General features: G+C 52.4%; 1 protein-coding gene across 1 annotated transcript in view; it reads left to right on the top strand.

Annotated features, from left to right (window-relative positions):
* Nucleotides 1–27,091, top strand: part of AP2A1 (adaptor related protein complex 2 subunit alpha 1) — a 37,112-nt gene that overhangs the window by 5,601 nt on the left and 4,420 nt on the right. Inside the window, exons 2-14 of the mRNA XM_004381633.2 lie at nt 6,948–7,016; nt 7,141–7,283; nt 7,435–7,628; nt 19,021–19,150; nt 19,774–19,875; nt 22,519–22,627; nt 23,632–23,782; nt 24,141–24,309; nt 24,426–24,563; nt 25,047–25,229; nt 25,689–25,786; nt 26,574–26,805; nt 26,905–27,072. Of these exons, the coding sequence (XP_004381690.1) occupies nt 6,948–7,016; nt 7,141–7,283; nt 7,435–7,628; nt 19,021–19,150; nt 19,774–19,875; nt 22,519–22,627; nt 23,632–23,782; nt 24,141–24,309; nt 24,426–24,563; nt 25,047–25,229; nt 25,689–25,786; nt 26,574–26,805; nt 26,905–27,072 (1,886 nt within the window). The remainder of the gene's footprint in view (nt 1–6,947; nt 7,017–7,140; nt 7,284–7,434; nt 7,629–19,020; nt 19,151–19,773; nt 19,876–22,518; nt 22,628–23,631; nt 23,783–24,140; nt 24,310–24,425; nt 24,564–25,046; nt 25,230–25,688; nt 25,787–26,573; nt 26,806–26,904; nt 27,073–27,091) is intronic.

The raw sequence follows: 27,091 nt of genomic DNA, 5'->3' as shown, positions 1-27,091 counted from the left end.
AGGGCCTGCATCTGACTTCTCCCTGGGTCCTCAGCCCCATCGTGTGCCGGGCCTGACTCACAGGAAGCCTCAGCAGATGATTGATGGTGAATAAATGAATGCATCTTTACTGAGTACTGACCAGGTGCTAGGGCACTGTTCTGAGGTGATGGGACTACTTCAGTGAACAAAGTCCTTGCCCTGGGTGCTTATATTCTGGGGAGCAGGGTGGGGGTGGCAGGCAACACACAGTATGTATGGTATATCATGTACCAATACAGGTGGCTGTGTCGCTGACAAAAATAAAGCAACGAAGGGGCACAGGGGTGGGGTTGGGGGTAGTGTTCTCATAGGATGGTCAGAGATGTTCTCTCTGAGGAGGTACCAACTGAGCAAAGAATTGAATTTGGTGAGGGAATTGTTGTTAGCTGCCGTTGAGTTGGCCCCCAACTCATGGTGACCTCATACACAGTGGAATGAAGTGCTGCCCGGTCCTGCGCCGTCCCCACGATCCGTTGTGGATTGGACCATTGTGACCCATAAGGTTTTCACTGGCTGATTTTTGGAAGTAGATCACCAAACCTTTCTTCCTAGTCTGTTATAACCTGGAAGCTCCGTTGAAACCTATTCAGCTTCATAGCTGTTGTTGATGTTAGGTGCTGTTGAACAGATTTCGACCTATAGCAACCCCACATGACAGAGTCGAACGGCCCCATAGGGTTTTCTAGGCTATAATCTTTATGGAAGCAGATCACCAGGTCTTTCTCCCTCGGAGCCTCTGGGTGAGTTCGAATTGCTAACCTTTTGGTGAGTAGCCGAGCACTTAACAGTTGCACCACCAGGGCTCCTTTCAGCTTCCTAGCAGGCATGCATAAGGGTGGGAGGCGAGAGTGTTTCAGGCAAAGGGAACAGGCTGTGCAAAGGCCCTCCCTGAGGCAGGACTATCCTTGAAGTGTAGGAGGAGACCAGTGGGGCTGTGGCAGATGAGCAAGGGGAGAAGGGGAGAGGGTGGAAGATGATATCAGAGAGGTAACAGCCTAATGGGCCACAGAGAGGACTTCTTGAGCTTTGACTTTGAGCTACACAGGAGCCGAGCAGAGGTTTGGAGCTGAGGAGGGATGGCCTCTGACTCAGGTTTTCACATTTCAGTGCTCCGCAGCCACACGTAGCTAGTAGCTCCCAGACTGAATGGAGCAGGGCTGACATGTTCTGAGCTTTATTACAGGGTCCCAGGAAGACGCATCTCAACTCTCAGAACCCTCTCTGAGGACTCTGGGCTGTTGTGACTTGTGCAGGAGGCACATCACAACCCGGTAGAGCTGGACATTTGTCACCATAGTTGTCTAGCGGGTGGCTATGCAGGGTCTCACAGCAAGGCACCAGATGGGCTAGCAGGGGCGCTAGCCTGGCTGGATCCCTCCTGTGGACTGCCACCGTGCTGTGTGACTGCCACTAAAGCACGTTAGTCCCTCCAGGGCAGGGTCCGGGTTTGTCAAGATGCCTTTGGTGGCAGTAACAGACACACGCCAAAGTGGTGGCTTACATGGCGAGGGAAAGCACTATCTCCCCCCTCTAGAAGCCTCAAGGTAGGGCAGATCTACCTCTGAAAATCAGCCAGTGCAAACCCTATGGCAACTGGTTTGGTTTTGTGGTTTGGTATGATACATGGTATGTTTACAAAAGATGAGGAGCCGTGGTGGCGCAGGGGTTAAGTGCTTGGCTGCTAACCGAAAGGTCGGCAGTTCGAACTCACCAGCCCCTCCATGGGAGAAAGATGTGGCAGTCTGCTTCTGTAAAGATTACAGCCTAGGAAACCCTGTGGGGCAGTCTGCTCAGTCCTAGAGGGTCACTATAAGTCAAGTTACAAAAGATGTTTTGGGCTTTTGGTTTTGGTCCCTCCAGAATTGTTTTAACCCTTTGTTGTTGTTTGGTGCCATCAAGTAGGTTCCAGCTCATAGTGACCCTGTGCGCAACAGAAGGAAACACCGCCTGGTCCTGTGCCGTCTTTATGATCATTGTTACACTTGAGCCCATTGTTGCAGCCACTGTGTCAGTTTTTCTCGTTGAGGATCATCCTCTTTTTTGCTGACCCTCTACTTTCCCAAGCATGTTGTCCTTCTTCAGGACTGATCCCTCCTGGTCATATGTCTAACGTTAATCCTTTGGTGAACCAGTTGTCTTCTGCTTTGAATTTTTTGTTGATACCATGTTTTTTTATTAATGGAAGCATGTTGAATCATTGAGTGTGTCTGAATTTTTGGTAGGTGGTATGGATTTTTCTTTTCTTGTTCCCTCCCACAAGCCTGCCTAAGTGTTTAGTGGTACATAGGAAGCACCACTAATTATACCCCAGAGCCCCCACCAGAGTCTATTGGTACATATGTATAGCAAACAAAAATTTTCAGAATTTCTATTTTTCCTCCCAAAAATTCAGACACCTCATACAATACCCTGTAAAAACAGTAGTTGGCAGCACACGCCCGTTTCTTCTATTTCAAACAGTCATAAAGCACGCACTCTTAGTGGTACAGAAGCTTTCCAATAAACCCCAGAGGTGAAAAAGTTCATGGTCACTATGTATACCACTGGGCACGAAAGGATTAAGGCAAGAAGTGGAACCACTTGAGTGGTCACCTAGGTTAGGCCCCTCCCTGGTTCCCTCCTGTCCTGCCCCAGCGGGAGGCACTGTCCTGATTCCTGGGTGCCCTTGCATGCAGCTTCCTGCTGGATCCCCTGTGCTGGTGAACTGTTGCTGAACCCTCCTTATCTTTCAAGGCTCTCCTCAAATGTCGCCTCTTGGCAGTCTCCACTGAGGCCCCAGGCCATGCCCAGGGCCACCTCCGTCCTGCAGAGCTCACCCTGGACTGGCTAACTGGGCACTGTCCACCCCTCACCCAGCCAGGAGGCCCCCTAGGCAGATCGTGGGTCTGGGTCTGCCTCCTGGGTTCTGGGAACCCAGCTTCACCCACTCCAGCCTGGCCCATTCGGCCTCTGGAAGGTGTAATTAATAGATGGCCTCTGAGACCACACAGGCCGAAGAAAACTCCTCCCATCTGCATTGCTGGGCCCAGAGATTTCTCCTGACCACGAACATCACCAACATTTGTCCCCAGGCCCTCACCCCTTTTCTGAGGAAGTGTAGTGGATCCCTGAGCTTCTCAAGGTTGTTTGTGCACGTCTTTACCCCATTACTGAACTCCTGGCCCTCGCTCAGTAAGCCCCTGGAACACGGAGCAACTGTGGCTGTTGCTACCCGGAGAAGACCCTGGCCCTGCCCTCAAGGGGCTCCCAGTATGCTCTGGCATATAGAGGCCGACCCAGACAACCACCAAAAACCAAGAAAAACAAAACCTGTTGCCGTCAAGTCGATTCTGACTCATAGCGGCTCTGTGTGACAGAGTGAAACTACCCCATAGGTTTTCTTGGCTGTGATCTTCACGGAAGCTGATCGCCAGGCCTCTGTTCTGCAGAGCCGCTGGGTGGCTTTGAACCTCCGGCCTTCTGGTTAGTAGTTGAGTGCAAACTGTTTGTGCCGTGCAGGGACCTTCAGAAGCTGACGCAGGCAACCATAAACGTGCACTAAGGGAGGTAACACAGGCAGAATGGCAGCCCAGAGGAGGCCCTAGGGCCGCGCTGTCTAGTTGAAATAAGAGCGTGAGCCCCACAGGTCATTTTTTTGTAATCAGCTTTATTTTTTAGAGCAGTTTTAGGTTTACAAAAAAATTGTACAGAGTTATAGAGAGCTCCGGTATATGCCTGCCTCCCCTGCGCATGGTTTCTCCTGTTACTAACCCTTTGTATTCTCCTGGTTCATTTGTTACACTGCACAAACCCCTACTGATACATTGTTATTAACATCCATACTTCCCATTAGGGTTGTACAGCCCTGTGGGTTTTGACAAATGCATAATGTCCTGCATGAGGAGCCCTGGTGGCGCAGTGGTTAAAGCACTCAGCTACTAGCCAAAAGGTCGGCAGTTTGAACCCACGAGCCACCCCGTGGGAGAAACATGGCAGTCTGCTTCCGTAAAGATTTACAGCCTTGGAAACCCTTCAGGGCAGTTCTGTGCTGCCCTGTTGAGCTGGGATCAAATCGATGGCAACAGGCTTATAATGTCACGTGCCCACTATTAACCACATGTAATTTTTGTTTACTGTAAAAGCACACACTCAAACATCTGCCAGCACAACTCCCACATTGACAGTTCACTGGTGTTAATTACATTCTTCATGTTGTGCCACGTTTATCATCCTTTTCCAGATATTCCACCACCATTAACATAAACTCAGTGTTCCCCAAACGAACTCTCCCTCCACCCTTGATAGCCATTAATCTTTAGTGTCTGTGTTGTTGTTAGGTGCTGTCTGGACGATTCCGACTCATGGCAACCCCATGTGACAGACTAGAATTGCCCCATAGAGTTTTCTAGCCTGCAATCTTTCAGGGAGCAGATCACCAGGTCTTTTCTCCCTTGGAGCTGCTGGGTGGGTTTGAACCTCCAGCCTTTCAGTGAGCAGCCTAGTGCTTAACCACTGCACCACCAGAGCTCCTTTTAGTTTCTCTATATATTCTTGTTTCCTATAAGTGAGATCATACAATATTTGTCCTTTCACAGCTGACTTTGCTCAGCGTGATGTTAAGGTTCATCCGCGTCAGGGCATGCATCAGGGCTTTGTTTCTCTTTATGGCTGCGTAGTGTTCCTTTGTGGGTATATGCCTCGTTGTGTTTCCCCATTCGTCTGTTGATGGGCATTTAGGTGGTTTCCACCTTTTGGCTCTTGAGAAAAGGACCACGGTGCTTCTAACTTCTCTCGTACTCACATTACCAAAAAAAAAAAAAAAAAGAGTGAAAAGAAACAGGTGGAATTAACCTTAATATATTTATGTAATCCAGTACATCTGAAGTATTACCATTTCAACATGTAGTCAATATTTTCCAAAAAAAATTTCATGAGATATTTTACCTGTCTTCTAAATCTAGTGTGTCTTGGATCCTTACAACCTGTCTCAGTACAGAACAGCCTGTTTTAGGTGTTCCAGAGCCCCTTAGCTGAAGCTGCCATGTCAGACAGCAGTGCTCTAGGGTCTTGGCACTGATCAAACCAAAACCCATCGCCGTCGAGTAGGTTCGGACTCCTAGTTACCCCATGTGACAGAGGAGAACTGCCCCATGGGATTTCCAAGGCTGTAAATCTTTATGGAAGCAAACTGCTGTACCTTTCTCCCGCAGAGTGGTTGGTGAGTTCCAACCACCAACCTTGTGGTTAACAGCTGAGTGCTTAACCACTGTGCCAGCAGGGCTTCTTGGCACTGATCAGGATGTGCTAATCAGAGAAGGCTTCCTGGGGGTGGTGACATCTGATTGGAGGCTTATGGGAGCTTCCCTGGCAGTTGTGGGGGTGCGGGGGCAGGATTTCTAGAGAGGAGGACCGCGCATTTATTTATTTACCCAATCATTCCTTCCTTCATTTGTTCGTTCATTCATTCATTCCCTGAGTACACATTTGAGCCACACAAATGCACGGCCACATACTGAAGGCTACAGGTGACATGAGTGGGTCAGAGTAGGTCTCCACCCTTCAGATGACCAGACATTAATTGAGCACCTGCTGTCTACCGGCCACTAGAGTTCTAAGTGTTCCCTCATGATAGGCAGAGCCGAGGTTAGCTGAGGAACAGTGAATGAAAGAATTGCATTGTGGGAAATGGGCTTGGGAGAGAATTTGTTTAAAAGCGGAATAATAAGATGTTGACTTTAAAGAGGTGGGCAGGAGATGCCTCTCTGAGGACGTGTGGGAGCAGAGACCCCTAGCTTGGTCCCAGCAGTGGTGCTGGAGTGCAGAATATTCTGGAACTGAGCAGAGACCAGCGGAGGTGGTGGGAGGTGACCCTGGCCAGGTGGATGGGGTGGGGCCAGGGGGCTCGGGAGGCCATGGGGTAGAGCCCCCTGGCAGGCATGAGGAGTGGTCAGTGTGTGGGGACAAAAGGAGGCAGGGAGGCCAGAGAGGAGGCTGCTGCATGGTCCAAATGAGCAGAGATGAGGTCTGGACAAGGGGTCGCTGTGAAAGTCCAGCCCAGAGGACAAGGCCATGGCACGAGTGAGGGGTGGGGATGCCCAGGTACCCATGTGGAAGAGCTGAGAGAAGGGTGGGGCCTGTTGGCTTACTTGAGAGGGGACATCCTCTGGCCAGCAGTGAGGGCTGCTGAGCCCTGTCACTGGTTGACCCGTGTCCCCATGGAGTGCAGCAGGCATTGGAGGAGCACAGAGGAACGCAGGGCCTGTCTGCAGCACAGTCAGGGAATACTTTCTAGAGTTCTCCGGAAGCAGAGCTTGTCAGAGGAATCAGATGGTCCCAAACAGGCAAGCTAGGCTGTGGGTGGTGGCCAGGACACGGGGTGGAGGAGGGGCAGTGGGCCAGCAGGAGAGGACGAGGCCAGGGCCATGGTGAGGAGGGGACGAGGACAGCATTCAAGGGTCTAGCCCAGTGATGACTAGACTGTGGGACCTTCATGGGGTGAAGGACCCAGGGGAGGAGTGGATTTGGGGGACATGATGTGCTCAGTGGGGATGTGGGTAGGGGTGAGTGTGGCCAGAAGGCAGCTGAGCTCCTCACTCATTCATTGGTCACGTACTTATCGGGGACCACTTGGGGCACACCCTGTGCTGGGGGCTGTGGTAGAACATGGGAGACCGGCTCCATCCTGGGGTCCAGAGAGCCTGCGGGTCGGAAGGGCTGTGGGCAGGGAGCCCCGCGGGGCCATGGCAGGAGAAGGGAGAGTCCAAGAGAGCCCAGAAATATGGGGTGGGCTTCTGTGCTGGAATGTGGGGGCTAGGGAGACATGTCAGCATGCCCTGAAGCCCCAGCTCCAGACAGGAGCCTCAGGGCCCAAGGGTGGGAGAATCAGCCCTTCCAGCTGGGCAGGCCATGCCTGGGACCTCACCCCCTTCCCTGCCTTCTCTCCCCAGGTAAGAGCAAGGAGGCGGAGATTAAGAGAATCAACAAAGAACTGGCCAACATCCGCTCCAAGTTCAAAGGTAGATTGGGGGCCCAGACTCCTGGGTCTGAGGGATGAGGGGGATGGCAACCTGAACTTCTGGAATTTCTAGGTATGATTCTTCCTCATTTTTGCCTTCCCTTTCCTCCTTCCTCTGGCCTCAGGGGACAAAGCTTTGGATGGCTACAGTAAGAAAAAATACGTGTGCAAACTGCTCTTCATCTTCCTACTTGGCCACGACATTGACTTTGGTCACATGGAGGCTGTGAACCTGCTTAGCTCCAATAAGTACACAGAGAAGCAGATAGTGAGTTTGGGGAGGAGGAGGCCGGGGGCCTGGGCTCCTGGGTCTGAGGGAGGAGGGGGCCTGGGTGCAGACTCCAGGGTCAGAGCACTGGGGTCTAGGGCCACATAGCCACAAGGCTCCCAGCCCTCCACCTCCTCCCCACCCCACCCAGGGTTACCTATTCATCTCGGTGCTGGTGAACTCCAACTCTGAGCTGATCCGGCTCATCAACAACGCCATCAAGAATGACCTGGCCAGCCGCAACCCCACCTTCATGTGCCTGGCCCTGCACTGCATCGCCAACGTGGGCAGCCGTGAGATGGGCGAGGCCTTTGCCGCCGACATCCCCCGCATCCTGGTGGCTGGGTGAGGCACTGGGGACCCAGCATATGGGGGTGGAGGGATGGACCAGCCATGTCTGAAGCTCGGAAAGGTTGTGTCACCTGCCCAGGGTCTCCCAGCTTGGACCTGGCTGCTACCACTGAGCTACTGCAGCCACCCAGCAAAGCCAGGGGGCCATATGTCTGATTGACAGACCTTTGATGTCTTGTACGACGTAGGTGATAACCTTAAGTTATGTTGGTGGCAGCTCTCCAGAACCACTGCCATTCATTCACTCAACATTGTTTATTGAGCACCTACTATGTGCCAGGCACTGTGCTGACTGCTGGGGATGAGCCGTGACCAAAGATCAGCATCGATGTTGATAACGTTGATGACAACGTCAGTGTCAAGCTCATCACCTTCTCAGAGTTCACAGTCCTGGGTGGGAGATACACGTTGATCAAATAGCTGCAGGATGAAATGTATCATTACTCTCAGATCCATGCTATGAGGTGGTTGTTATTGGGTGTTGTCAAGTTGATTCCAACTCATAGTGACCCTATATGACAGAGTAGAACCGCCCCATAGGGTTTCCTAGGCTGTAATCTTTAAGGGAGTAGATCTCCAGGTCTTTCTTCCACAGAGCTGCTGGCTGGGTTCGAACTGCCGACCTTTCAGTTAGCAGCTGAACACTTAACCATTGTGCCACCAGGGCTGTTTATGCTATGAGATATACAGGGGCATATAAGGGTGTTTAATAGGTGCACCTGACCAAGCCTGAGGGCTCAAGGAGGACTTCCCAGAGGAAGTGGCATTGGACTGAGACCTGAATGAAGAGCAATAGTTGGCCATGGAAAGGGGAGGGGCATGGAGGGCAGCAGGTCAGCCCATGGCATTGTCCTGAGACAGTAAGACATTTCAGCAAATATTTCTTGAGCATCACCAATGTGCCAGATACTGTTCTGGCCACAGGGAGGCAGTAGTGAACAGCAGAGACCCTGTTCTGTTCACCCTAACGGAGCTGACGTGTAGTGGGGGAACACAAACAGGGAACACATAAGCAAAGAAGATGAGTTTGTTATTGTTGTTAGATGCTGTGGAGTCAATTCCGACTCATAGCCAACCCATGTGACAGAGCAGAACTGCCCTATAGGGTTTCCTAGATTGTACTCTTTATGGGAGCAGAGATCACCAGGTCTTTCTCCCGTGGAGCCACTAGGTAGGTTCCAACCTTCAACCTTTTGGTTTGCAGCGGAGCACTTAACCATTGCTCCTTAAGGTACCCATTGCCATCAAGTTGATTTCAACTCCGAGTAACCCTATAGGACAGGGTGGTGGTGGTGGTGTTAGCTGCTGTCGAATTAATTCCAACTCAGAGTGACCCTTTGTACAACAGAATGAAACATTGCCTGGTCCTGCACCATCCTGACAATTGTAGGACAGGGTAGAACTGTCCAATAGGATTTCTAAGTTTGTAATTTTTATGGGAGTAGACTGTCACATCTCTCTCCTGCGGAGTGGCTGTTGGGTTTGAACCACCAACATTTGATTAGCCTCTGAGCCCTTTAACCACTGTGTCACCGGGGAAGATGAGTTTAGACAATGATAAATGCTCTGAAGAAAATAAAACAGGGTGGTAGGTGGTAGCAGGGGACGAGGGACCTACTTAAATGGCTAGTCAGAGAGGGCCTCTCCAAGGAGGTAATGGGTGATTTGAAATTGGATTGACGAGAAGGTAGGCAGTTAAACATAATGGAGAGAGTGTGTCTGAAGCAAATGAGCAACAAGTGCAAAGGCCCTGTGGTGGGCACGGGTTCCTGTGTTCAAGGAACCAAGAGAAAGCCTCTGTGGCTGGTGTGCAGTGAACAAAAGAGAAAATGAGAAGAGTGTGGGTTTTATTCTGATTGTAATAGAATGTGATTGGTGTGTTTTAAGGAGATGAATGACATCTTGGATTTGTATTTTAAGATCACCCTGCCTGTTGTGGGTGAATGTGGACTTCTATTTATGGCAATATGGTACCTAGACTGATACTCTTTGCTGCAACCTAAGTATAGATGTTAGATAAAAGAGAAAAGGTAGTATTCTCCAGTGTATTCATGAGCTAGAAAGAAAATAAGCAGCATACGGGCCACAAGCTAAGAGAAGCCCAGCACACAGGGTGTCTTTGTCATCTAGTGCTGCTGTAACAGAAATACCACAAGTGGATGGATTTAGCAAAGAGAAGTTTATTCTCTCACAGTCCAGTAAGCTACAAGTCCAAATTCAGGGTGTCAGCTCCAGGGAAACGCTTTCTCTGACAGCTGTGGAGGAAGGTCCGTGTCATCAATCTTCCCTTGGTCTGGGAGCTTCTCTGTGCAGGAACCTCAGGTCCAAAGGACGCGCTCTGCTCCTGGCACTGCTTTCTTGGTGGTATGAGGTTCCCATGTGTTTCTGCTCGCTTCTCTCTTTTATTTCTCAAAAGAGATTGCATTAAGACACTAAGCTTGTCAACCTCATCAGTATAACCTCGTCACAGTGATAGAATTTACAACACATAAGGAGATCACATATAATCTCATCCTAGTGATAAGAGTTTACAACACATAAGGAAATCACATCAGATAACACAATCATACAATGCTGGGAATCATGACCCAGCTAAGCTGACAGGTATTTTGGGGGGACACAACTCAATCCATGGCAAAGGGAGATAAGCAGACACTGCAGGCAGGTTTCGCTTGGAAGGCATTTGCTAAACTGGGTGAACCTGGATATTGGCTTTGGTGCCTTGCAGCTTCTGTGAACAGAAGACAAAGCGTGCCCAAGGAGAGGTTCCAGCAGGTCACACTTGAAAGTAAGTGTGACCTAGAAATAAACACCCTTGGGGACTGCAAGCAAAATCATGTACCTGTCTTGATCCTTGGCACAGGCCAGCCCTCACACTGGTTTTCAGTCTGAATTTACCCTACCTGGGCTGTCCAGAAATCCTTATCCGAAGCTTTAGTTTTAAGTGATCCAAACTGGCTATACCCCAGCGCCTGACAGAAGCAAATACAGTCCTTCTCTGGAGTAACCCACCTTCCCCACAGGCCTCAATGGTTTCCACAGATGAAGCTCCAAGTGACATGAGTAGCTCACAGTCAAAAATCAGTAAACACAAGGAAGCTAGGCACCACGAGGGAAAACCAGCAGACATCAAATAGAAAATAATTTAGATATTGGAACTTATTAGACACAGAATGTAAAATAAGTATGTTTAATATGTTTCAAGAAATAAGAGAAAGACTTCAAAATATGAGTAGCCTGCAAGCAGATTTGAAAAAAGAAATGGAAAATAAAATTGGAGTTTTAAAAAACGAAGTGGTCTGGTTTGACAGTAGCGTAGATACAGCTGAAGTGAGCATTAGTGAGCAGGCAGTACCAGTTGCCGTTGAGTCAGTTCCAACTCATGGCGACCCCATGTCAGAGCAGAACTGTGCTCCAGAGGGTTTTCAGTGGCTAATTTTTCCAGAAGTGTATCACCAGGTTTTTCTTCTGAGGCACCCCTGGATGGATTTGAAGCACCAACCTTTCATTTAACTACCCAGGGACTCGTTTTCTCGTGTTGTCTTAGAAATCAGCACGTGTCTTACACATACAGTGTATTGCCATTCAGACCAGCCATAGTTCAAGTGCTCAGTAGCCACATGTGGCTGGTGGCCTCCATATCTGACAGCACAGGAACAGCTGGTGAATCAAGCTGTGGGCTGGCTGAAATCCCTCAGGGACAGTGTCAGCAGCAAAGAGAAGCAGACAGGGTGAGGCCTGGAGTGGTCAGCATGTAGAGGCCTGGTGGCAGATGGGAAGAGTGTTCAGGGATGGGGAGGAAGTTTAAGAATGGCCATGACTCAGAAGCAGAGACAAGAAATGTTCTCAGAGGAGGGGGAGGAGGGAGTGGTTGGTGTGTCAAATGCTGCTGACAGTTTCTTGAAGATGAGAAGGGGGAGTCATCATCGGCTTGGTCACCGGCCTCTACTAGAGGGAGGAACTTGGCTCCTCTGAGGACTGAGGACAGAGAGTGAGCATGGGAGACACTGTCCCTGTCTCACAAGGGGGAATGGCTACGGAGGTGGTGGCGCGCCGCCAAAGTCACAGAGCCAGGAGGGCTCCCAGCACTGGAAACTTGTCTTTGGCCATGACTGGGGAACTGAGAAAACTTTTTTTTTTTTTTTTTTTTTGATGTTGACACAGAGGCAGTGTTTCTCATTCCTGTTGTAGTATGCCATTGAGCCGATTCTGACTCATAGAGACCCTATAGGATAATAGAACTGCCCATAGGGGCAGTCCTAGGCTGTAATCTTTATGGGAGCAGATCATCAGGTCTTTTCTCCTGTGGAGCAGCTGGTGAGTTTGAACCACTGACTTTTCAGTTAGCAGCTGAACGCTTAACCACTGTGCCACCAGGGCTTCTTGTTAGTTGCTGGTTAGTCGATTCCAACTCATGGCAACCCTATGTGTGCAGAGTAGAACTGCTCCATGGGATTTTCAAGGCTGTGACCTTTCGGAAGCAGAACGCCAGGCCTTACTTCTGAGGCATCTCGGGGTGGGTTTGAACTGCCAATCTTTTGGCTAGTATTCTAGCACTTAACCATTTGTGCCAGCCAGGTACTAGATTTTTTTGTAATTGAGATAAAATTCTCATAACATAAAACCATCTTGACCATTTTAAAGTGTACAATCCAGTGGTTTTTAGTATATCCATCACCAATGTCTAATTCTAGAACATTCCATCACCCTCAAAAAGAAACCCTGTACTCATAAGCAGTCTTTAAAAATGGTGTGGCAGCATCAGACTTCCTCATCTAACTCCACAAGGGGGAAGGAGAATCAAGATCAGCAGCCCAAGGCTGATTCCTGTGAGGCAGAGGTCAGATGTGCCTCCTCCCTCCAACCTTTTTACGAATCTAATGCCAGCCATCCCTCCCCCAGCACTCTTCACTTCTCTGCTGGGTTCAGTAATTTGTTGCAATGGCCACACAGAACTCACAGGCTGTTATAGGGTTTATTAGGGAAGTAACAGGTTACAATTCAGGTTGAGGAATACTCAGGATATGGTTCTTTGGTCAGGACAGCTTCTCAACCTTGCCTGTAGGCAGGCCTCTCTCTCAGCTCTCAGCCCCTCAGCCCAGCCTCTGCCCTGCTTGAGCAAGTGTTACAAAGCTGTTTAGCTCCTCCAGTAAATGCCCAGAGGTACCCCACTCCACCAGGAAGTCTGCCCAGAGGCATTCAGCTCCCTCGCTCTGTGTGTCGGCACACCCACTGTAGCCGCCTTACTCTGTGGGCCGGGAAGCCCACCACACCGTCTCACGCCACTCTCCTGATTCTGCTGCCACTGTTTCTCTGCCGTGTTTGCTGCCACTTCTCGCCATCTCCAGTGCTGCAGCTCTCTCTCTGTGTCTCCTGGGTGTAGGAGGTTCTCAGCACAGGGACTCTGGGTCCAAAGGATGCTCACCACTCCTGGCTCTTCTTTGTGGTAGTGAGGTCCCCCTTTCCACTTCTGTGATTGGTTCCCTTTAAGCCTAGCAGGATGGCAAAACTGACCAATCCCCTTGTTAGGGTTCCATACACCTTATTTGCATGGTCCCACCTCTACAAGTGTTCTCTGTACCTTATTTGCATTGTTAGCAAGCTGTCCATTTCCCCTTGGTGGGCGATAAGCACCTGGTTTACATAGTCCCACCCAATCATTTTATGGCAGTCACAAGACCATGAATGGCTAGAAGGGCCATATTAAGTAATTCATGCACCACACAGTCACTCCCTATTTCCCCCTCCAAAACCCTAGGCAGCCACTAATCTACTTTCTGTCTCTATGGATTTGCCTGTTCCAGACATTTCATATAAATGGGATCACATAGTATTTTGAGTCTGGCTTCTTTCACTCAGAATAATGTTTTCAAGGTTCATCCATGTTGTGGCATGCATCAGGACTTCCATTTCTTTTTATGGCTGAGTAATATTCCATTATAGGGATAGACCACATTTTGGTTCCTTGCTGATCTTCATGTGGCCTGGCATCTATCTTCCCCCACCTCTGCTCAGTTTATATGGATAGACTACATTTGTCTGTTGATCGGCAGTTGGGTCGATTCCACCTTTCGGCTCTTGTGACTAGTGCTGCCCTGAATATTGGTGACAACTTTCTATGTGAACACTTGTTTTCAGTTCTCTTGGGTATCTGCCTAGCAGTGGAATTGCTGTGTCAGAGGGTATCACGTTTCTTTTTCTTTTCTTGCTTTAAGAAAAGATCACCAAGTATCTTTCTTTTAAGAAAAAAAAAAGTTAACAGTTGAATTGCCCCTTCATGTCCCTCAGTTAATTCCTTGATTTCCCTTTCCTTTCCCCCCCTGCCCAGTACCCTGAGTTCGGTGGTTGTTACCCCTGTTCGTTGATACCTGAGTGTGCATCCCTAGGAGCCCTGGTGGCACAGTGGTTAAGTGCTTGGCTGCTAACCGGAAGGTTGGTGGTTCGAACCTACTCACCGGCTCCACAGGAGAAAGACCTGGCGATATGCTTCTGTCTCAGTTATCTAGTGCTGCTATAACAGAAATACCACAAGTGAGTGGATTTGATGAACAGAAATTTATTTTCTGACAGTTTAGGAGGCTAGAAGTCCGAATTCAGGGCACCTCTAGGGGAAGGCTCGCTCTCTCTGTCAGCTCTGGGAGGAAGGTCCTTGTTCCTTTGTTCTTTGCTGATCTTCATGTGGCCTGGCATCTGTCTTCCCCCACCTCTGCTTGGTTTATATCTCAAAGGTGATTGATTCAAGACACACCCTACACTAATACTGCCTCATTAACATAACAAAGAAAACCCATTCCCAAATAGGATTATAACCATAGATATAGGGGTTAGGATTTACAGCACGTATTTTTGGGGGACACAATTCAATCCATAACAGCTTCCATCAAGATTACAGCCTAGGAAATCTTATGGGGCAGTTCTACTCTGTCACATGGGGTCGCTATGAGTCAGAATTGACTCGACAGCACCCAGCAACAACAACACGCATCCCTAAACAATGCAGCTTTAAACTTGACCTAAATAGTATCACCATTTTTGTTTAACTTAACCAAGCTGATAAATAGCTCTTAATCCTTCATTTTTTATTCAGTTGGTCATTTCTATATTTGTAAATGGGAATGATAATAGGCTGCACCTTTTTAGAGGGCTGTGGTGAGATTGAAATGAGTTAATACACCGAAGCATTGAAAGCACTTAGAGCTGAGCTGGCCCCAGAGTAAAGGGCTTGTGAAACATGATCTGTGAGGGCGATGGTACAAACACCACATTAATGAGCATCGTCTCATAGGTGGACCTTTTGGCTGGTTTCAGTGTCAGACTGGTAACAGTCGGGCAGTGGATGCCTTTAAGCACACGAGGGGGCAAGCCTAGGAGCGGAATTGCTGCTCTTGCTCTGCACCACACCCATCTGCAACTTTCCTCATTCCTATCCTGAGGGCCTGTTCCTGTTTCCACTCATGGTGGCAGCACACGAGGGCTCCTGTGTCCCCAGCTTTGTCAGCTCAGTGTCTCCTCTGATGCTTCTCTGCCTGGCTGATGGAAACGGAGCCGCTGTGGTGTGGGAGTTGGCATCTCTCAACACAGCCAGTGAGACTCAGCTTCTTCTCACCTGGTCTTTTCTCATGCAGGACTCCTCTCCGTGACTTTCCCTCTGTGCCCTTTGCCTGGGCATCTCTTGGGTCCTCTCTTGCACACCCTGAGCTGGGAGCCACAGCCTGAGCGGCCATGACAGCCCCTGGCACCTCCTCTGTGCCCCAGGCCCTGCCAGCTTCTGACACACAGTCTCACATCTTCATCCCCCAAACCCTACAAGGGTCCTCATTTTCCTGAGGAGGAAACTTCCCATCAGAGAGGGTCAGTGGCTTACCCCAAAACTGCAGCCCACATATTAGGACATCAAGCCAGGCATATCTGACCCCAGAGTCCAGGGAGCACTTTTAGAACACCGTTACCTTCCGTGCTCCTCATTACACTAAAAAACCAGTTGCAGTCAAGTCAGTTCTGACTCCTGGTGTCCCCATTTGTGTCAGAGTTGAACTGGCTCCATAGGGTTTGCCAGGCTGTGACCTTTCTGAAGCAGATCGCTGGGCTTTTCTTCTGAGGTGCCTCTGCATAGGTTCAAACTGCAAACTTTTCTATTAGTAGTCAAGTGCTTAACCGTTTGTGCCACCCAAGGACTCCTTTCGTGACATTAGCACCTGGGTAACAGGCAGGGTAGCGAATTAACTCCCCATGGTAGGACGCCTGTTGGCCACCAGGTCCTGTGCTGGGTAAGTACCTGTGTATTTTCCTGCGGCCGCTGTAATAAATGACCTCGGACTTTGTGGCTTAAAACCACCACCACCAGCAGTTGCCATCGAGTTGTCTCTGACTCATGGCAACCCCATGTGTGTCAGATTACAACTGTGCTCCACAGGGTTTTCAGTGGCTGTGACCTTTCTGAAGCAGATCACCAGGCCTTTCTTCTGAGGTGCCTCCGGGTGGATTCAAACCTCCAGCCTTTTGGTTAGCAGCCAAGCACGTTAACCATTTGCACCACCCAGGGACTCTGTGGCTTAAAACAACATATTCTCTTACCATTCTGGAGTCAGAAGTCTGAAATAATTTTCACTAGGTAAAATTAAAGTGTCAGCAGGGCTAGTTCCTTCTGGAGGCTCCAGGGGAGAATCTCTTTCCTTTTCCAACTTCTAGAGGCCTCCCAAATTCTTTGGCTCATGGCCCCTTTCTCCATCATCAAAGCCATCACCATAGCATCTTCCAATCTCTGACTCCATTTCCAACCTCACATCTCCTACTCTGACCCTGATTCTCTGGCCTCCCTCTTATAAGAACCCTTGTGATGACATTGGGCCCACCCGGATAATCCAGGAGAATCTCCCCATCTCTAGAGGCTTAACTTAATCCCATCTGCAAAGTCCCTTTTGCCGTGGAGGTAACATGCTCACAAGTTCCAGGGATTACGATGTGGACATCTTCAGGGGCTGTTACCCTGCTGACCACAGTGCCTGACAGGCTTCCTCTCCTCTGAAGAGGGGAGCAGGATTCCCATCTTACAGAGGATAAATGGAGGTTCCGAGAGGAAAAGACGCTTGCCCAAGGCCACACAGCCTTGGATGCCAGCCCTGTCCACTCCTCCGAATTCCTGGTGCCTACCTGACATCTCCCCTGGGTGTCTCCTAAACATACCATACTCACTGGGAGTCCAGTAAGGAGCCCTGGGCTGCTAACTGGAAAGGTCACTGGTTTGAACCTACCAGCCACTCCTCAGGAGATCTGCTCCTGTAGATATTACAGTCTAGGAAACCCTATGGGCACTTCTGCTCTGTCCTGTGGGGTCGCTATGAGTCAGAATCAACTCGTCCGCAACAGGTTTATGAGTCCGGTATTAAACTGGGGTTCCCATACAGCACCCCTAATCCGCCTGGGCCCCCACTCAGGAAACAGTTTTGCTATTCACCAGATAGGTCAGGTCAGAAACTCAAGGGCTGGTCTCATCTCTTCCCCATCCCCAACCCCATCCAGCTCAACAGCGTGTCTTGTTGTTTTGATCTAAATAATGTATCCGGAATCCAACCCCTTCTTACCCCTTCACAGCCACCACCTCGTCTGAGGCACCATTGTCTCCCACCTGGACCATTGCATTGGCCTCCTTGCAGGTCCCTGGGTGGCACAAATGGTTTGCTCTCAACTACTAACCCAAAGGTTGGCAGTTCAAACCCACCCAGCAGTGCCATGGAAGAAAGGCCTGGTGATCTGCTTTCATAAAGATCATGGCCAAGAAAACCCTATGGGGAATTCTACTCTGTAACACATGGGGTCGCCATGAATCAGAATTAATGGCAAAGGGTTTGGCCTTCCCCTTTCCACCTGTGCCCCCACCCTCCCACGGTCTATTCTCCACTCAACCGCCAGGGGGCACCTCTAACAACATAAATCAGAACTGTGAACCGGAATCCAATAACCATACCTGTTTCCTTCGTTTGTCCTGAGGATGGAGTCAATGAGTTCATCCACATAGACTGCTTGCAGTAGTGCCAGGCAGGAAGTAGGGGCTCTGTTGTTGTTCTTGTTCTTGTTAGGTCCCTTTGAGTCAGTTCTGACTCATAGCAACCCCATGTGACAGAGTAGAACTGCCCCACAGGGTTTTCAAGGCTTGGACCTTTTTTGGAAACAGATTACCAAGCCTATTTCAAGGTGCCCCTGGGTGGGTTTGAGCCACCAATCTTTCAGCATTTGCGCCATTCACAGACTCACAGAGAAATAATACAATGGCCGATCTCAGACTACCAACAGTTCCTCAGTTGGCTCCCAACATTCCTGAACATGTAACAGTCAGCTCTCAGGAGCTGTCCCATGTGGCTTTGGTACAGCACTGATAATAGTTCTGTTTATTACGCTGTTGTTGTCATTGTTGTGTGCCCTCAAGTCGATTCTGACCGATGGCGACCTCATGTGACAGAGTAGAAGTGCCCCGTAGGGTTTCCTAGGCTGTAATCTTTACGGGAGCAGATCACCAGGTCTTTCTCCAACAGTTTGATCCGCCAACCTTTGGGTTAGTGGCCGAAGGTCGTGCCACCTCAGTGTTAGCTTTTTCTGCTGTCATATTAGCATCATGTGACTGCCCTGTTGCCGCCCACAGTGGCTCCTGTCTCACGCTGAGTCAAAGCAAAGCCCTCGCCATGACCCACAAGGCCCCCCCTGACCTGCTGTGTTTTCTCTTTGCCCTCATCCCTCGCTCACTCAGCTCCAGGCACACGGGTGCCTCCCTGTCCCCGTTACATACCAAGCCCACTCTTGCCTCAGGGCCTTTGAACGGTTGTTGTCTCTGCCCAGGACTTCTGTTGCAGAGGTTTTCCGTCTTTTCTCATTAAATTACTTGGTTTCTGTTCACCTGTCACCTGACCAGAGAGACCTTCCAAAATAGCGTCCCCAACTTCTTATGCTCTCACCTGCTCATGTGGTCGGTAGCACTCAACCCTGACCACCTATGATACGTGTGTTTGCTTGGATGTTGGCTCTCCCGGCTAGAATGTAAACTGTGAGCACAGACGTTTGGGCCAGTTTGTCTACTGCTGTATCCACGGCACCCACCGCCATGCATGGCACCCAGTAGGCGCTCACTAAATGCTTGGTCAGTGAATGGAGGTGCAGAGCCAGGCATGATCTTTTGCTTAGCCTTGCCAGTGACCTCACCAGGTTACTGAGATGCAGCCCATTTTGCAGATAAAGAAACTGAGGCCCCCAGAGACTCGTGGGCAATGGGGACTGGACCCGGTTCCACTGGCTCTCTGTCCTTCTCACCAGCCCTCTCTGGGATGAGTAAGAAAGGAGGGGAGTGCATGGAGCTGGGGCCATGCTGACCTCTGCCCACATTGCATCCTCCCTGCAGGGACAGCATGGACAGTGTGAAGCAGAGCGCGGCCCTGTGCCTGCTGCGGCTCTACAAGGCCTCACCCGACCTGGTGCCCATGGGCGAGTGGACAGCCCGCGTGGTGCACCTCCTCAATGACCAGCACATGGTGAGAGCCTGGGCCACTGCCCCCGAAGCCCACCTGGCTGCCCTGGAGCCTTACCTCTGCCCTGATGCCCCACCTCTGCCCTGATGCTCCACCTCTGCCTTGATGCCTGCCTGGCTGCCCGGGAGCCTCATCTCTGCCCTGATGCCCACCTGGATGCCTGGGAGCCCCACCTCTGCCCTGATGCCCCCTGGATGCCCAGGGATCCTGTCCAATGTCCCCAACACCCATCACCCACCCAGACTTCCAGAAAATTCCAACTTTTCTTCCTGACACCCAGCTGTCCCCCGACAACTCCCATCCCCTGCCTGGCCAGCAGAGAGACCCCAGCCTCTGTCCCTACTCCTCAGGCTCCCCACCCCAATCCCTCTGTAGTCCCCTCCCACCCCTGGCTCTTCACCCAGATGCCTGGTCCCTACTGGGGGCACCCAGACACCCAGCCCTGGCCCTGGTCCCTGAGCCCTTGTAGCCTCCTTACCCTGCCCTGACACACACAGTCACACAGGTGTACCAGTGCACACCCCAACCCGCCCCTTCCTGAGTCTCTGCTCTCAGGCCCTCAGCTCAGACACGTGTCCCCCATCTCCCTCTCCCCTGGGCCCTGACTGACCATCTCGGCCCCCCAGGGCGTGGTCACAGCCGCCGTCAGCCTCATCACCTGCCTCTGCAAGAAGAACCCAGACGACTTCAAGACCTGCATCTCCCTGGCTGTGTCTCGACTGAGCAGAGTGAGTGTGGTCTCGGAGTTGGCAGTGGGATGATACCCGGGTGTCCTGTCCCCTCTTGCCTCTCTGGTCCCCCGACTCTCCCTGAGAGGCAGCTCAGTGTGGTGGTCCAGAACTCAGACTTTGAGTCCAGCAGCCTGGGTTCACTCCCAGCCTGGTCACATCCTGGCTGTGTGGCCCTGGGCAAGTGGCTTCCCCTCTCTGGGCCTCAGCTGCCCCATCTATACAATGGGGATGATGCCAGGGCCAGCTCACGCTAAGCGCCAGGAAACAAGAGCCAGTCTCCTGACTTCTTCCCACTCCCCTTCTCCATCTCTCTCTTCCTCCCTCTGCCCTTTCTTGCTTCCTCCCGCCCCCATGTAACACTACACAAATTGTTCAGTGACGTTAGTTACATTTTTCACAGTGTGTCAGCATTCTCATTAATTCTATTCAGGATGTTTTCTTTCCAGTGCCCTAGTTTCCCTGCCCCCTTAACCTTTCATCTTTGCTTTAGAGTAATTGTTGACCATTTGGTCTCATATAGATGATTTTCTAAAGGTGCGCAGTACTCACGGGTAGTAGTCTTTATTTTGTGAGCCAATCCGTTATTTAGCTAAAAGGTGACCTCAAGGGGTAGTTTCAGTTCAAGGTTTATGAATATCTCAGGGTGATAGTCTCAGGGAATCTTCTAGTCTCAACCAGTCCAGTAAGTCTGGACATTTTAAGAATTTGAGGTTCTGTTCCACATTTTTCTCCCCTTATATCAGGATCCATCTGTTGTGGCCCTGATCAGAATGGTTGGTACTGGTAGCCGGGCACCATCTAGTTCTTCTGAGTCTCAAGGTAGATGAGGCCGTGGCTCATGTAGACTGTTAGCCTCTGCCCTTTCTTGCTTTGTTTCCCGCTCCTTCTCTCTCCCACGTATCTCCCTTTCACTCCTTTCTTTCCTTACCCCACCTTCACTCCTGTCCTGGAAGCCTTCCCTGAGGACTCCTGTGCCAGACCCCGTTGGGGGAACACTGGGGACACAGAAATGAGTCATACCCGAGCCCTGTTCTCCGGGAGCTCCCCATCCAGGTGCAGGGAGTGGAGTGTGGCGGGGAGGCCGACTCAGACACAGATAATCATACAAGGGGTGGTTTGGCTCTAATGGAGGTAGGAGCCCAAAGGAGGCAATTAACCCCACCTGGGAGTCCAGGAAGGCTTCCTGGAGTAGGTGGTCCTGAATTGAGACTTGGAGTAAGTACAAGTGTTTTCTAGGCAGGTTGGAAGACGCTTGGATTCCCAAGCAAAGAGAGCAATAAACACACCAGCTCACGTATTCAATCATCTATTCTTTCCTTCCTTCACCACATATCTGAATACTGCCCTGTGCTGGGCTAGAGGGGAGACACAGATGGTGACAGTGGGGGCAATATAGGGCATTGTGGAATGCTTCCTGGAGAAACGACTTTTACAGTTAAGTAAGAATTTGCCATGAGGAAAAAGTCTCATGATCTTCCACTAATTCCCTACCTATTTCCTGAACGTTCCTCGGGTCTGACCTTGCATTAAGCCTGGGCACCTGGAAAGGGCACCCATCTCCTGCTCTCAGTCGTCGGGGGAGCTACAGGGACACGCTCTCCAGCGAGCCAGTCTGGCAGGTGCTTCAATGGAGGTCGCCCAGGCATTGGGAGGCTCAGAGAGGGAGGAAGGAGCTGGGCCCGGGGTGGCCACACCCAGGGGGTGTTAGCAGGGGCTTTTCTGGCCCACCTGGCATGTGTATTCCTTAGAAAAATTGTAACTGTACCTGTACCAAGTGTATTAGTTCCCTTTGGTGGCCATAACAAAATACAACAAACCAAGTGACTCCTAGGAGCCCTGGTGGCCCAGTGGTTAAGAGCTCGGCTGCTAACCAAAAGGTCGGCATGTCAAATCTATCAGCCACTCCCTGGGAACCCTATGGGCAGTTCTCCTCTGTCCTATAGGGTCACCGTGAGTCGGAATCGACTCGATGGCAACAGGTTTGGTTTGGTTTTGGGTGACTTCTAAGAACAGAAATGTATTGTCTCACAGTTCTGGAGACTGGGAGTCTGAATTCAGGCTATCGGCCGTGTGGATTCCTTCTTAGGGCTGCAAGGGAGAGTCTGTTCGAGGCCTCTCTCCTGGTTTCTGGTGACGGCTGATGATGTCGTGGCATCCTTCCTCTGTCTCCCTGACTCTGAGTCTCTTCTGTTTCACGAGGCCACCAGTCATATAAGGAGTTCTGGCGGTGCAGTGGTTAAAGTGCTCAGCTGTGAACTGGTCACATAGAATTAGGGCCCAGCCCACTCCAGTATGACCTCACGTCGACTGATCACATCTGAAAGACCCTATTTCCAAGCAAAGTCACCTCCCCAGATACCGGGGTTAGGACTTGAACAGATATTTTTGGGAACGTGTTTCAACCCACAGTCCCAAGTGATCTTGCGAGAGCCTGAGCTTCAGCGTCACGCGTCTGTGGGTGGAGGCCCAGGGCCACCCTCTCACTGTGTGACCAGGGCGCCTCACACCCCTCTCTGTGCCTCAGTCTGCTGCTCCTGTCATGCTGACAGTACTGCCCTGGGAACACAGTTTTGCTCTGCCCCGCTGTGGGGGGTGGTGTCCTGAGCCTCCGCCCACTCCTCACACTCCTCTCCTCCCCAGATCGTCTCCTCAGCCTCCACTGACCTCCAGGACTACACCTACTACTTTGTTCCCGCCCCCTGGCTCTCTGTGAAGCTCCTGCGGCTGCTGCAGTGCTACCCCCCGCCAGGTAACGCAGGCCATCTCGGCTGCTTGGCGGGACCCGGACCCCATGGCAGGAACAGGGCCTGGGCGTCTATCTCAGGATTTCTCTGAGGCTGGGCGATGCTTCGCCTCTGTTATGGGGCCCCAGGGACCACTTACAGACACACAAACACAGAAACACAGGTAGATATGCACACACACAGACACACACACTTAGAGACACGTGCATACACACAGCTATGCACACCGAGACACGCACACACAGACATGCACGCCCAGACACATACCCACCAGGAGTCTTGGCATGTTGAGTATGTTGCACGAATCAATGAGCGGCACAGAGCAGGGAGCCTGCCTGTTATAGCACAAAGGATCACACAGAGAGCTGATGGTTATTGGGCCCTACTATACCAAGCAGGTCCTGTGGTGGGGCAAATAGCTAATGTGCTCAGCTGCTAACCGAAAGGTTGGAGGTTCCAGTCCACCCACAGGCACCCCAGAAGAAAAATCCAAAAACTCAGCCACTGAAAACCCTATGGAGCACAGTTCTACACGGACACACATGGGGTCGCCATGAGTCGGAGTCGACTCAGCAGCAGCTGGTTTCCTGTAGGAGAGGGGGATTGAGTGGCAAATACGTTCCCATCAGATGTCTGGCATGCAGATAGGTCCTTGGGAAGGTTGTGGTCCTGCCCGGTGTCTCTGGGGAAGGTTCCTGGAGCTTCTCTCTAAGAAAACTAAGAGAGCGTCGGGGCCCAGACAAGGACACTGAGGCCCGGGGCGGGAGGCCTTCCCGGCAGGTTTAGCACAGAGCAGGCGAACTGCCCAGGTCTGAGACAGGGCCTTTGTTGGCCTCTCCCCTCACTTGCTGGGCCGGGACCAGGGAAGGTGCTCAGGGTGCAAAGACCCTGGCCGGCGCTGCAGGAGCCTAGTGGGGCAGAGACAGGCATGTAGGGGGCAAGGCTGCTGCCCCTCGTGGGGGCTGGGCTAGCATAAAGCTCAGCCCTGCGCATGCCCTCACCTCCCCAGAGGATGCAGCTGTGAAGGGGCGGCTGGTGGAATGTCTGGAGACTGTACTCAACAAGGCCCAGGAGCCACCCAAGTCCAAGAAAGTGCAGCACTCCAACGCCAAGAACGCCATCCTCTTTGAGACCATCAGCCTCATCATCCACTACGACAGGTGCCACCTTGGCTACAGGGGGCAGGACCTGATGCTGGGTCCCAATGAGGAGGGGGCTGGGGGCGGGTCACTTAGGTCTGAGGGAGGAGGGGGCTGGGGATCTGGACTCCTGGGTCTGAGGGAGGAGGAGGTGGGGTCTGCAGTGTTGCCCCATGAGGCTGGTGCAAGGCCTCCTGGGAGGCAAAGTTGCTCCCATCTTTCACTTAGCCTTGATGGCCCAGATGTCTGGGTCACGAGGAGGGACTGGGGCCAGGACTAGAGGTGAGGAGCATCACTCTGAATTGAGGGGACTGAGTGGATGCCCGCTGAGTCTCCATCTCCTCGTGTCCCCGTCTCTTGCTCTCCCGCTGCCCGGCAGTGAGCCCAACCTCCTGGTGCGTGCCTGCAACCAGCTGGGCCAGTTCCTGCAACACCGGGAGACCAACCTGCGCTACCTGGCACTGGAGAGCATGTGCACGCTGGCAAGCTCCGAGTTCTCCCATGAGGCCGTCAAGACGCACATTGACACCGTCATCAATGCTCTCAAGGTCTGCCACTGGGCCTGTCCCATGGGCTCCGCGCCCCCACACTGGGCTCCTCCCAGGGCTCAGAGCCCTCTGCTCAACTGAGCCGGGAACCCACCAGACATGCTCTCTTCCCCCAGACTGAGCGGGACGTCAGCGTGCGGCAGCGGGCGGCCGATCTCCTCTATGCCATGTGCGACCGGAGCAACGCCAAGCAGATTGTGTCCGAAATGCTGAGGTACCTGGAGACGGCCGACTACGCCATCCGCGAAGAGATCGTGAGTCCAGGAGGGCCAGGGAGGAAGGAGCTGGGGGGCCTGGACCCCTAGGACTGAGGGAGGAGGGGGCCAGGGTGTTGGACTCCTGGGTCTGAGGGAGGAGGGGATGGAGGCTGGGACTCCTGGGTCTGAGGGAGGAGTGGGCCGGGGGCCTGGACTCCTAGGTCTGAGGAAAGAGGGAGCCTGGGGGCTGAGACTCCTGGGTCTGAGGGAGGAGGGGGCCGTGGGGCTGGACTTCTGAGACTGAAGGAGCAGGGGGTCAGGGGGCTGGGACCTGTAGGTCTCAGGGAGGAGGAGATGGAGGCCTGAACTCCTGGGTCTGAGGGAGGAGGAGATGGGGGCCTGGATTTCTGGATCTCTAGATGGGGAACAGTGGTGAGCCCAGATCCGATGAGCCCATACCCTGACACCCCCCCATGGACACGGACACACACACACACACACACACACACACTCTCTCTCCCCCTCCCCCTCCCACCGTAGGTCCTGAAGGTGGCCATCCTGGCTGAGAAGTATGCTGTGGACTACAGCTGGTACGTGGACACCATTCTCAACCTCATCCGCATCGCGGGCGACTACGTGAGCGAGGAGGTGTGGTACCGCGTGCTGCAGATCGTCACCAACCGCGACGACGTCCAGGGCTACGCTGCCAAGACTGTCTTTGAGGTCAGCACCTGCCCCTCCCCAACGACGGGCAGAGCAGGGACAGCTGGGGCTGAGGGTCCGGGTCACCATCACGCTGCTTCTGCCTCTCGGGAGAAAGCCTGTAGCTTTCTAGCTGGATGTGTGGAGGCCACAGGGCAGGGACATGAGGCGTCCGGTGTATAGGTGCTGATCCCAGGTCCTTTCACCTCCTTCTTACTCCAGACAAGGGGTTCCGGGCTAGCCGGGCTCGGGGCACCCTTTGCCCTGTCTGACCACTGGTGTGAGTTGGGGCAGGTCCCTCCACCTCTCTGGGCCTCAGCCTTCTCATCTGTAACCCACCTGCATCCCAGAGGTGCTGGGAGGACTCCCCAGGGTAATCGTGCAGGTGCGTGTCCTGTGCCTGGCCCGTTCTCAGCGAGCTGGGCAGTCAGTCTTCTCACTCTAGTCCTTGTGCCCCTGTCCCCCCACCCCCACCCCCAGGCACTCCAGGCCCCAGCCTGTCATGAGAACATGGTGAAGGTCGGTGGCTACATCCTTGGGGAGTTCGGGAACCTGATTGCTGGGGACCCCCGTTCCAGGTGAGAGGGCCTCCGGGCAGGCTGAACACGTCATCTGAGGACTCTCAGGCTTGGGGCACACCCAGGAGTCTGAGGACCAGTGATGATGGATTCCTAGGAATCTTTTCAGCCCCTCCACCCACTCACTTGTCAGGGTAAAGAGAACCAGACTCCCAGCATGCTGTGGGACAGAGCTTTACAGAGGCTGCTGCTCTGGGGCCTAGGGAATATCACCCCCTCTACCAGGCAGGCTGGAGCACTGGAGGCACAGTAGTTAAGTGCTCGGCTGCTAACCAAAAGGTCAGTGGTTCGAACTCACCAGCTGCCCCACAGAAGAAAGATGTGGCAGTCTGCTTCCATAAAGATTACAGCCTCAGAAACCATATGGGGCAGTTCTCCTCTGTCCTGTAGGGTCACTATGAGTCAGAATTGACTCGACAGCAATGGGGTTACTGGGCAGGACATCGCTGGGTGGGGCAAACATTTAAGTGCTCAGCTACTAACTGAAAGGTTGGAGGCTCGAGTCCACCCAGAGACATCTTGAAAAGCCTGGCAATCTACTTCTGAAAAATCAGCCACTGAAAACCCTACGGAGCCCAGTTCTACTCTGACACACACGGGGTTGCCGTGAGTTGAAGTCGACGTGATGACCCCTGGTTTTTCTGCTGGGCAGGGCAGGGGCTCAGATCCTCCCCCAGGGGTCCTGGGAAGGAATACCTCCATTCCCAGTGGGGAGGCGGCCCCTCCCGTGGGGGTTTCTGGGGACCGACGCCCTGCCCTCTGACCTCTGCCCTCCCGTGCCCTGCAGCCCCCCGGTGCAGTTCTCCCTGCTGCACTCCAAGTTCCACCTGTGCAGTGTGGCCACCCGGGCCCTGCTGCTGTCCACCTACATCAAGTTCATCAACCTCTTCCCCGAGACCAAGGCCACCATCCAGGGCGTGCTGCGGGCAGGCTCCCAGCTGCGCAACGCCGATGTGGAGCTGCAGCAGCGTGCTGTCGAGTACCTCACCCTCAGCTCCGTGGCCAGCACCGACGTCTTGGTCAGAGCCCATCCCTCGAGCCCTGTCACTGAACCTGTCCTAACTGACCCTGCCCCCCGGCCCTGGGCCTCCACCTGCCCTGACCCTGCTGACCCACAGGCCACGGTGCTGGAGGAGATGCCGCCCTTCCCCGAGCGCGAGTCCTCCATCCTGGCCAAGCTGAAACGCAAGAAGGGGCCAGGGGCGGGCAGTGCCCTGGATGATGGCCGCAGGGACCCCAGTAGCAATGACATCAACGGGGGCATGGAGCCCACCCCCAGCACAGTGGTGAGTTTCCTGGGGGTGA

This window comes from Trichechus manatus, unplaced genomic scaffold, assembly GCF_000243295.1.
Source record: "Trichechus manatus latirostris isolate Lorelei unplaced genomic scaffold, TriManLat1.0 scaffold00087, whole genome shotgun sequence".
Classification (NCBI taxonomy): Eukaryota; Metazoa; Chordata; class Mammalia; order Sirenia; family Trichechidae; genus Trichechus; species Trichechus manatus.
Note: the sequence above shows the minus strand (reverse complement) of the source record. Positions and strands in the feature narration are given on the sequence as shown.